The 12,203-nt window shown below is 39.7% G+C and overlaps 1 protein-coding gene across 1 annotated transcript in view; it reads right to left on the bottom strand.

The window, feature by feature from the left end:
- The window catches only part of CNTNAP4 (contactin associated protein family member 4), a 223,077-nt gene that overhangs the window by 140,067 nt on the left and 70,807 nt on the right, over positions 1 to 12,203 (bottom strand). The window contains exon 2 of the mRNA XM_072415021.1: positions 6,066 to 6,176. Coding sequence (XP_072271122.1) covers positions 6,066 to 6,176 — 111 coding nt within the window. The remainder of the gene's footprint in view (positions 1 to 6,065; positions 6,177 to 12,203) is intronic.

The raw sequence follows: 12,203 nt of genomic DNA on the forward strand, positions 1-12,203 counted from the left end.
CAAATCCTTGGATCCGCCCTTTGGACCACCGGTCACCGTGCAAGCCATCACTGGAACAGCCATGCTGACCAGTGGAGGACCCACCTATATACATGCTTCAAGAGTGAAAAAGGCACCGTCGATCCAGCACCAGGATGATGCTTCTTGATCCACAAGTACCAGCCCGGATGCTTGTCTGCAGTTTTGGAGCCCTGATGATTATATTCTGCCTTGTTTGGGTCACAACAACTTGCCACTATCACCCTCAAGATTTGCCCTTCATTTGTCTCCAATAAAGCCATAGCATAAAAAATGACTCTACCCTGTCTCTGCACCGGCGAGGATTTGAGTATAGTGACTGGACTTACTTCTGTGGTAACATATGAATACGTCTTGCCAAAGAAATTTATAATCGCTCTAGTTTTTGCTTATCTGATAGGCATAGTACTCAAGATATGTTAACTTCTTGTTTGATAGCTATCTCCACTCCAGTCAACATACTGCTTAGAGTCTTTAGCAATATCTACAATGAAAGTGATATACGTTTATCTCATAACCCGTATAATTTTTGTAACAACTGTAAAACCTATAATTGCTTGGAAAAAATGTATGATTTTTACACATACTATAAATATTTTGTGCCTTAAAGAGAAACTAAACTCAAAACTGCCAAAAAAAAAAAATACACTTACCTTTAATTCTGTAGGGTAGTCTGATCTATCTGGGGGTGTCTTGCATCTGGTCTTGCATTATTCCAGCATCCGTCCCACAGCCCGCGCTCTGGGCGCTGCCATCTTCTCCTCTTCTTCTTTCCTTCATCCTACGTCACCTGACCCAGGCGGGAGTGTGTGGAGTGTATGAGTGTATGGATGATTTAAAAATAGAGTTGTTTGCCTATTTATTAGTAGATACATTGGGTCTGAATTATTATTTATACATTTCCGGTTTGTTGGTTCCCCCGGTTTCACTAATGAAAGTGTATCCTCCTCAGTCTTGGAGAGCTTAACTAAATCAGGCCCATTGAACCTGATTTATTAAAGCTCTTCAAGACTGGACCAGATAGACTATCATGGGGGAACCTGAGTAATACTGCAGAAAAAGAACCTAATATCAAGTTTTCAAGTACACCAACAGGTTGCTTTATTAGATTCATTTTTTGACAGTTTTTAGAGGATCAGAGTGGCTGCAGATAGAAATAGAAGGATACATTTTAAAAACAATAAATTAGAAGATTACTGGTGTAGCAATTCCATATGGTATGACACTTTTTATATGCTAATTAATAATAATTAATAAAAGTGGCGATAACCTTTAAGCTTTTCACAATATTAGGACAGCAACAATGTCTGTCTCTGATTAAATAAAACAGTTGTACAAAATGGAAGAAAACCAATGCAAACATATATGTATGAAGAATCAATCAATGGGATGCACATAAATAATATTTTTCCTCATGAAAATTCATTTTTGTAACAATCAATGACGGCACATCGTTTTCCCACATGAAATATAATGTATCATAATCTCAATACTGATAAAGTGTGCACCATCAAGAGAGTACACACTAGGTGAATGAAAAGGAACATGGCATACTGTTATTTATCATGATTCATGATAGTGTTCTGGTCTTGGAAGTGTATAAATATTGTGTTGTGTTATGACTACATTATTAATGGTGTCTTAACAGAAAACAATGAAGATCTTGTATATTCTTATAAAACTTAACAAGCCTTGATTAATGGATTTTAATTTTCTTATCACAGTGTTTTTGCAGTCCTATTATATAGTGAAAGTAGCAAATTTTGCCTTTTCCAGAATGGGTAAGGTTTGATTACAAAAAATGATGAACTGTTTAGACAGGCAGTATGTGAAAAAGAGGAGTGGAAATTGGCAATGTGTAGTATGTGCAGGGAAAAGCAAATGGTATTATCATCAGTATGTGCAGCAGTTGAGTATGGAGGATATGATGGCTGGTAATATGTGTACAAAAGTACAGGTATGAGAGGTATGAGAGTGAGTATTAGATACAGGAAAAAAGTGCAGTCAAATAGCTGGTAATATGTGCAGAACATGAGTGTGTAAAATATGACTGCAGGTGATATGTGCAGGAAAGGCATGTGTAGGGTATAAAGGTGCACAGAATGTGAAGAGGACTAGGAAGGGTATGCCAAAAAGTAGTATGTGCACAGGAAAGGCATGCAAAGGTTATATGCCAAAAATGAGCGGAGAGAATCTGACAGCAGGTAAGAAGGGTGAAAGCATGGTGCAGTAAATGTAAAAGTGGGAAAGGAGTTTGTAGAATATTATTTGCATGTTATGTTCAAGAGTATGGAGGGTGTTTAAAGTATGATAGCAGTAAGTATTGCCAGAAACGAGTAGCCCGCTCTGGTCCCTTTGTTTGTCCTCTCAGTAGGGGTGCTGAATGTCCCCTAGGCGTGTGTCCTATAAGTTATCTCAGTTTGGCTATAATTTTCTCGAATTCTGCTCTATATTTATAATGCATGGTATCTTTACCCCTTAAGATTTGGACTAACTTCAGTACATTCATTTTTGAGAATGCACAGTTACTAACAAAATGCTCGAGAATATTGGCCAACAAGGACATTGGTTTAAGGATATTGCAAGAGCATAGAGGCAATGACAGAGGTCTGGGGTTTGGGATCCTAAACCTCGTGTTTACCAGTAAGAATATCAACTTAATTAACAACCTATTTACTTAATTATAATATTTTTTTTATTTTGGTTTTTTGGTTTTTGCTGTAGCATGCTATCGAACTATATTTACACTTTAAATATTTTAGGAAGCAAGATCACTGCTACACAAACAGGTAATTGAGGTTACAAGAGTGTCAGGCACAGAAAAATCCTAAATGATGATATGATTTTACAGTTTGCTTAGACCCTATGGTCCTTATGGTCTTGATTAAAAGATGTGAAAAAGCATTGCAACCTATTGAAATGAGGTCAGATCTAAGATGTGCAGCTCTAAAAATTTTTACAAAGAAGGTATCGAAATGAAAATATAAATATTAAAATCCTGTAGTAGAATGCAGTCAGTGTTTGCATTAAGGCCTGTACTTGTAAAACCCCTTCCATGGTATTTTAATAATGGTTCTGTTCAGATTTCATGTAAGATACCTAAAATTATGCAAAAAATAAAGCAATTCTTTATTTTACCTAGAACTGTTTATTGGAGTAAAACAAATAGCAATAATGTACTGTTAATCAGATTGTAAAAAAATAACACCTGCAAAATCAAATTTCTTTCTACTAAACCCTTCAACTACCAGTTTTGTCCTCCAAACTAAATCAGTCAGCAAAATCTCAGTTTATTGAGCTGGAGTTTTTGTTGAAAATAAACCCAAACCACTGCAGGTTTCTTTTTAGTAGATTTGTTGAATTAAACCAATGGGCATCTTTGCATGTCTTTTGTTTTTAGGTCAGTACAGAACCATAACACATGAAAAAGGCTCCTGTAGGCATACAGTCCTTAATACACATAGCATTAGACCTAAGTTTCAGCTTATGAATTCTGATTATTCTATAGTAGGTTTGGTAAAACTGTTTTAGTTTTAATACCCTGACCCACGAGCCATGATTACCAATATCATAAAGGACGTTTCAGATTCAGGCCAACTATTTTTTACTACCAAAGGAAGCAAGCACCACCATCACTAGTCTTGTGGTACCTAAGCTGCTAAGAAGTGCTGCAAAGTATTTGAACACTTTTGATTGGGAAAGCTTTTAATTCAAACCACTTTGGACTTAGAATAGTATTTAAAACATTTATTTGAAAATCTAAAGAGGTTTTTAAGTGGGCTGGAAGTTATTATAAACACTTCACCTATCCATGGTAGGTCTTGCAGAAATGCATCCCCAGTGCTACAAGGAGGAATAGAATGACTTGCTGATGTCCAAGGGCCAACAGAAGTATTTGGCTTTTACTTCTGTCCCTTTCAGGCAGGGCTTGGGAATGAATATGAGGAAGAAGAAAACTGGGAAGGTGATTGCAATGAGGAGTAAATAGCCCCCTACCCCTACAAACCCCACAGTATTATACATGGGTCGGATAACAGCAATGGGGAAAATTATCAAAATGAATTTGTTGTAAATGGGTTTGTTTGTGCTTCAATGCCTGTACACAAAATGTGGCTAAAGTACCCATGATTTTAGATCCTTGACAAAAGGGAAAATATCAAAAAAGGAAAAAATACCTGATCTCCTGCCACAACTGGGAAAGAAACCAAAAAGAGTAACTTTGAAAATAATCTATTCCCCACATATCTTGATAGTAGCAGGATACATTTTTTGATAAGCTTCAGATTTCCAGTCCTGGGATCCCTGAAAGCAGTAGTGGTGGCAGTGCCTTAGTGTAATCAGGTTCACTTTAAATACCTTTTTTTTATGTTAAATGCATCCTAGCAAGCAATTTTGGTGACAATACCATGTTTAGGGTTTTGCAATCAACTCATCAAGGTGGCTAGTCAATTTTGCAAAATGTTAAAATCAAATTTGTATTTTCACATACATTTTTGCAAAAATATATTTTTTTAAATTCAGTCATCTCTACCCATTTTTACTTCTGAGGCATTTAAAGAAAAGTTTTTCCAGTGGAGAAGTAAAAGTTCTATCACTAACTGCATGATTCACATGTATATAGTTACACTGGGATCAAGAAGGAACTTTAAAGTCTTCTTAGAGTTGATGAAATGTTTCATAATCTCCATTTGCAAACAATTGATTACGTATTTCGTGTCCATTGCAGACTAGACCAGTTATCTTAGAAATTAAAGCAAACTCTAAACGGGCAGGGTTAAGCCACCTAGGGGTGGTGGGCATACTAGATACATTTTCCCCTGGAAACATGATAGGAAAGAAATTTAAAAGATTTTAAATAATGTGGAGTCAATGTCATTGCTCTTGTCCTACATACCCTATATTGAGGGTGCCCAACACATCGATCACAATCTACTGGTCGATTGCAAAAGCAATGCGAGACGATCACTAAGCCCTGCCTTGCCCCTCCCTGCTGTTTACCAGCAGCCCTGCTGTACGTCTATAGGGATGCTGGGGATGTCTTTCATCAGATGACACCAGGAACTTTGTGTCCTTCACTCCAGGACACTTTCCTATTGAGAAGGCTTGTGTAACAGTGGTGTGGGGAGGGAGGCAGAGAGGGCAGTCTGAGGTGAGCAGTGCTGGGTGGCCAAGTCAGTTCAGGCTCAGTGTCAGGGTTCAATTACCGATATACCTTTGTACAGATTCGCAGTTCTTTTTCTTGTGCAGCACGTTATTCTCCTATGACAGGTAAACTGTAGCTTTCCTGTCATTATAGCCTTGTAGTGTAATGTCTGTGCAATGTTCCGCCATTCAATGTTTCATTAGCTTCCATCACTTCTGTGTCATACTTGGTATATATATAAATACATATATGTTTAGCATTTTTAATGTTGGTAGATCATTTTGACTTGGTCATTTTAAAAGTAGCTCGCAAGCCAAAAAAGTGTGTGCACCCCTGCCCTATATATTAGGTATTTTAAAGTTCAACCCATTCTGTTGATAAATAGGGAATGTGTGCACAGGCAGTCTAGGGGGAAATGATTTTGGTGACACCCTGCATTAAATGACTGCTATACAAGAAAGCATTAGCAACATCTGCCTAACTATGTTTGTTTGGAGTGCACTGCATGGCGATTAACTTTTTAAAAGGGAACAAAGTATTGATTGGCCAAAAAAAGTCATTCCAGTTCATTACACAGTAATGTCAGCATCAGTGAAGCCCTATGAATTTCCTGACTTTAAACACCCAACTTAGGTAAATACTCTCTAGTCATCAAAGGCACCTTAATGAAGGATGTCAACAACTGTGATGATGAATTTTAATGCAGTTTCCTTTAGAAACGGTATTAGGTGTATAATAATGGAAATCATTGCCAGAGTTGCAATAGCTCTGTTGGAACTGGTAAATATTAAATTTGCATTGTTCTTGCTTTTTTGAAGATAGAAAGATAGATAGATAGATAGATAGATAGATAGATAGATAGATAGATAGATAGATAGATATTAAAATGGAAGGAACAACTCACCATCTCTCCTGTTAAGCCTTGCAAATCCTGCACTATGTGTACTGGAAAGTTCAGATGAACTGCTGAAGGAGGACTGAGGCAGAGAAGACACAAGCTGGCCATCACAATCATCTGTGTAGAAAATAAAAATACATCAGTCTTAGACTTACTGTTCTTAAAACCAGATAGAGTGCAACACATTCAACCTTTAATCTATCTGGCGGTAATATATTGGATATTGCATCCGGTTAGGTGTCTGCATATAATATATAAATAGAAATATGCACATAATGAATGTTGTATAATTTTGATCACCATGGATACCAATAAAAGTACTCCCTTAGGCTTTAGATTTGCTGTATTTAATAGTTCCTTTTTTTTTTAAATTCTTTATTTTCAATTTTTCAAAATATTTTATAAACAAAACAATAAACAATGTACTGAAACAGATAACACTTTGCATAAGTGCTTATTACAAAGATGAATGTAACAATGTCCATTGTCCAAGTAAATATAACATAATTGTCCAGAGTTTGAAGGATCACATATGAGATGCATCTGTATGAAAAAGCGGGGAAAAAAGAGAAAGACCAAACAAATATGCCATGATGATGGGAAAAAGATATCTCCCTGTTGACTCTCACAGACGCGGAAAGGATTGAGTACATTGTTTTGATCCATTGCAACATATTTTTTCCAGAAACTATGTGTTCTAGGGTTAGCACTATGAAATCTCAGTCAACCCAATCAAATGCCTTTTCCGCATCTGTAGAGAGAAGCAAGGCTGGTTTGCCTTGTTTATTTGCTGCATGTATCCAGTTATTAGCCTGGGAAGTGTTGTTCCTGGCCCCCCTGTATGGCATAAAACCAACAGCAAGCCGCAAAAAAAAAGAAAAAAAAGGGCTTGCTGCTGACAGCCAATCCGTATAAAATAATTCTATGGAGTACAATTATTTGGTTGATAAATCATTCTTTTGGATGAATTTGAATACATGTAAATGATCTTCTCCCTTATCAGCCCTAAACACTTTGCTTGCTGTAAACAAAGTCCCCCCCTGGAAAAGAATAAAACCTTGTTTCAATTCCAACAACCATGTCATCGTCATAGGTTGTATCTTACCGTACAGATACTTCAACTAACTAATAAAATATCGATTTGATCATCTCAGAGAGTTATTTCAAATCCAAAAACTTGTGATATCACCATCTCCATGGTAAATTTAATGTAAACTCTGGAATTTGCATCTGGACAAAACAAAATAATCCTGTACTTCAGATGAGGGTTCAATGAAAAATTCTTAATACACATTGATAGTTGGTTCTCTTATTTCACTATTCAATGTGGTGTTTGGAAGACATAAATCAACAGATACAATTTTGAATTCTCAAACCCCCTGAAGAAGCCCTACTTGTGTGAAATGCATCGGGCAACAAGAATAACTATGCATGCATGTCTGTCATTTTGTACACATGAATATACTGTTCACGGAATCACTCTTTTTATAATAGTAGGACTGTGTTAGCAAAAGGTTTTTGTACAGCAGAGTTTTGTATTGAATAGACCACAACAACCATCACCTAATAAACAATACATATATTTTTTGTCAACATTTGTGCCATACAAGGTCTGTCTTTTCTTTCCTTTACCTTTATGAAATGTTTAATTTGTTATTTTGAAATATGTTCCTATGCACGTGAATGTACTGGCATTGTCCTTTTAAGAATAAGTCAATATTGCCCTCCCATGCAGGAAAAATGCCTTCTAGCATAATTGAAACACAAATAATTGTCGCTGTGCATTTTTTACAATCTTTTTATGTAACAATATTTTTCTTTGTGACCCAAGCATGTTAAAAAATGTTATCTGAACAGTTTTCAGATAAAGTAGTATTACATCTTCATCCAAAAAAAAAATATTTTTAAATATGTTTTATTTTGCACAATATTATTTTCTATAACAAACACACTTAGACAGTTGTGCTCCTAGCTGATACCCTGATAGAATCAATTACAGCCATTAGGACACATGTACCTAGACAATTCCCTCTAGGAATGCCAGATTCCCTGCTTTATAAATAGAACACACATGTGAATATTAAACCTTTGGAGTTTTTTTAAGTAACACAAAATATTTGAAATGATCGGTAGTTTAGTCACCACTAGTTAAAATTGTATCACATTGATATTAGTGAATTACAAAAGTTCACAATTTTATATTCTATTAGTGAACAGGGAATCAGGTCCTCGGTAAGAAACAACATATCGCTGTTAAATGCTGACATGCATATGCTTTATGTTTGTGCTTGATCTGATCTCAGCTTCAGTCATTTAACTTCCAAATCATTAGCAAACTCTTACGAATTACATACAACCTGTTTTTGTACCTTTCCCCCTATCAAAAATTTTCTCTATAAAAGTTGTTTTAGATGATAACCATTTCATGCCTACATTTACATAATTATTAAAATGTACACTAGCACTTCTAAGAAAATGCATTTTTTTATTAAAAATTATATACCATATAATTGCTACCTGAACCATTTTGTCATTTGACTTTATCAAAAATTGCCTCTCCATTTTTGTATGCAGCTAGGTATTATTTGCTGAAATAAAACACTACTATGGCAAATGATAGATTTACACTGTATGTAGACTGCCTCCCCAATAAAAGCATTTCCATTGTGTGATTAAAGCACACATTCCTCACTTAGAAAATATGTATAAATGACCTGAAGTGGATTTTACAAAAGTATCTCACTATAAACAATCCCAATATCTAATTAGATATATAAGCAGTTTTTAGGCATTAAAACCAGAGAGAAGTCCATGGTAGAATACAGCCATGTTTGGGTATTCATTAGCTAAGCAGAAGTAACACTTTATAGTAAAAGCAGGCACCTTAAGATGTCATTATTAGTTGAAGGGCAATAGACCAATAGGTTAATATGCCGAATACCTAAATGCCTAGATAACAAAAAGGTCACTGTTGTTTATTATTATTGTTATTATTATTATTTATATTAATATAAATAAAGACCCCCCAACTATGTAAATAATAGACACATATCCAAGTAAATAAAAGCTACATAGCTATTTAGGTGAATGACAGGATCAATTGCAGCTCCCAGTTTTTGGAAAACCTGAAAAGATGACATTAAATAAGAGCTATTTATACTGTCACAAACAAAATAGGTAAAAAGGCAAATCTTACCTGTCACTGCTTAATAGGCCCTAATTTGCTAAAGCTCTCCAAGACTGGAGAAAATACACGTTCTTCAGTGAAGCTGGGTAATCCAGAAAACCTGGAATAGATTTCCTAATATCATTTACTATTTGCTAGCAAACATTTTGAATCCTGGACCAGATTTATTCCAGGTTTGCTGGATCACCCAGCTTCACTGATCAAAGTGTATTCTCTCCAGCCTTGGAGAGCTTTAATCAGGGCCAATGACTTTACACTTGGTATATATCAACATTAAAATTATTGATTTCTAAGGGAAATGCAGGTGTGAAATATTACTGATACATGGCCAGTGTCAATATTGGTAACAATAGCCACCCAGCAAATGAATAATGTTTCGGTACATTAGACTTAAACACACCAGTTGATACTGAACTTCTAAAGAGAGGCCCGTAGCCGTAAGAATTAGGCGCAGGGCCTACATGACTGGGTGCTAGGCCTAGCCCAGAGCTTTTAAGGGGTTAAGAAAAAGGTAGTGTTGCTAGAGGGGGCTGGGCTAGTATACAACATGGGGTAGGAGGAGATTAGGAATGGGAGATGTTAAAAGGGCTGGATGATAGTGAGAGACCCTCTTTTGGAAAGAAAAAGTTTTCTGTACAGACGCAGGTAGGGAGAGGGAATTGTTTTCAGGGTCTTTGGGCCCAGCTCAGGAGTCAACGGCTTTAAGTTGAAGCCTGGTAACTAGATATAGTAAGGGGGGATGTTGAAGGAGGTTAATTATTGAACCTCCTTTGCATCAGTTACGTAGTAGGGCTGCGGCCTCGCAGTTCATGCCTGCGGTGTGCCGGTCCCCCCCCACCTGCCTGCTCGGGCCGACTTATGGCCCTGCAGGGAGCTGTCGGGTAGGCTAGGAAAAAAATCCTCTCCTAGGTCAGGGGTCTGAGCAAAGGGGGGGGGTTTGCGGCTGCCGGGGGGGTGGGGGGAGCTCAGGGATCACATGGGGAGAGGCCTGTAGGCCTGGGGGCTCCCCTGTTGGGATTCAGGCCCTGCAGCTGTCAGGACCCATCGGTGGACAGTGGTGGGGGCCGTTGGGGGTTTCCTTCTCCCCCAGTTTGTGGTGTATGGGGGTCTTAATGGAGGCCCCACCTGAAGCCGGGGACTCGCGTGGTGCGGGTCCCCGGCGGAGTGGGCTGCAGCTGTCCTGGGACTCGGTGGTAGTGGGGGCTGCTGCTGCTGCCTCCTGGGCACTGTCCGGGCCCGGGAGGTGATTCTTCTTTTAGTAAGGCCGGATGGCTGAACCGGAAGTGACGCAGTGGACGGCCCGCCGCGTCACTTCCAGGTAGCCCGGAGGCTACTGAAAACAGCATGGGGAGCTCTCGTTTTTGGGCTCCAGATGGCGGATCAGGCTGCGGGGGTGGCGAGGCACCCCACCCCAGGACCTGCAGGTAATATAAAAAAAATTTTTTTTTTTTTTTGGGGTTGGAGTTTGGGAACATAGGCAGCTGGGTTTGGGGGTGGGGGTACTGGGAGAGGGGGTGTGAGAGCACAATAGGTAGTTGGGGTGGAGGGGGAATGCAGGTTTTAGGGGGGCGTTCGGGGAGATGGAAGTGGACGCATTCGTTGGAGGCGGCAGTCAACGGGTGGTGGGGTGGGGGGTTAGAATGACCTTGCGGGGGTTAATTGTAGAGATGAGTTGTGGTTCTGCAGCAGGGCAGGGGTGCTCAAAAGGGCGGTAAGAATGTTACACTATTGCTCCTGTGTGCTGGTACAGCGGGATGGTGAATGGTCTAGTCGCTGTTGTCAGCGCAGGGGGGAGGATGGACAGTATACTGGTCTTGGGTGCAATTTGGGTAATAGTTTAGGCTGGTACTCTAGGTGTCAGTGCGGGGGGGTTGGTACGTTCAGTTCCTCCCTATGGTCAGTGGGGCGGGATGGTGTATTTTATTATTCCCAGGTTAGTACTGTTGGAAGGTTTACTCTATTTTTCCCAGGTCTGCGTTGGGGGGGGGGGGTGGTATTTTCTACTACTCCTGGGTGTCAGTATGGTGGGATGGGATTTGCTACTGTGGTCTTTGTTTTTCCCACAATCTTCAGTTCTTGGGGGAGGGTATGTAGTATTACTCACTGGGGTCTGTGCTGTAGGATGTCATCCCAGTTTCCCCCAGTGGTCAGTGCTGGGGGATAGTATGCGGGCTTACGCCTTGGTGCCGCTTGGGTTTGGGGTTGGGTGTGCGGTATTTTGCCATTGGTTAATAGCTGGGGTTAGTACATGTGGTTACTCCTTGTTTGGGTGCCGGAAAAGGGATTGCGCACTGCTCCCAGAGGTCAGTTGGGCGGGGTGGTCTTTGCTGTTATTCCATGGTCCCAGTGCTGTGGGATGGGATACGGTTTTAGGCTTTGGTGCCGGTACTGGGTTGGGTTGATAGGGTTTCTTACAGGTGTTGGTAATAGGGGTTAGGTTACTTTCTTACTCCTTGCTTGGCTGCTGGTGGCAGGAGAATAGACTCTTTCCTCCCAAGATCAGTTTGGCGGGGTGATATTTGCGGGCGCTACTGCGTGTTAGTATTTGGGGATGGGGTACTCCCGGGTTTTTCGGTGCGGTGGGGTGGTATGAGCTAATTTCTCCCAGGTCAGTACAGTGGGATGGCTTATTCTATTATTCACGGGTGGCGGTGCTATTGCCGTTGTAAGCCAGTTCTAGAGTACTGGTGTACTTTTATTGCTCCCTTGTGTCGATACAGGGGGATGATATGCCGCATTCCGCCCTATGGTTGGTGGTGCGGGAGGGTTTTATTACTTTATGGGGTCCGTGGTGTTTTAAGGGTACATTATATTGCGCCCTGGTGTCGGTACAGTGGGGTGGGGGGGGTAGAGTCCTCTTTCACAGCAAGGTTCTGGTCTGCTATGTTGCTATCTGTTTGGGGGGGTGGGGTAAGCGCTATTGCTCCCGGATGTCAATTAGGTGGGTAGGTTTCACT

Source organism: Pyxicephalus adspersus, chromosome 6 (assembly GCF_032062135.1).
Source record: "Pyxicephalus adspersus chromosome 6, UCB_Pads_2.0, whole genome shotgun sequence".
In the NCBI taxonomy this organism is placed as follows: domain Eukaryota; kingdom Metazoa; phylum Chordata; class Amphibia; order Anura; family Pyxicephalidae; genus Pyxicephalus; species Pyxicephalus adspersus.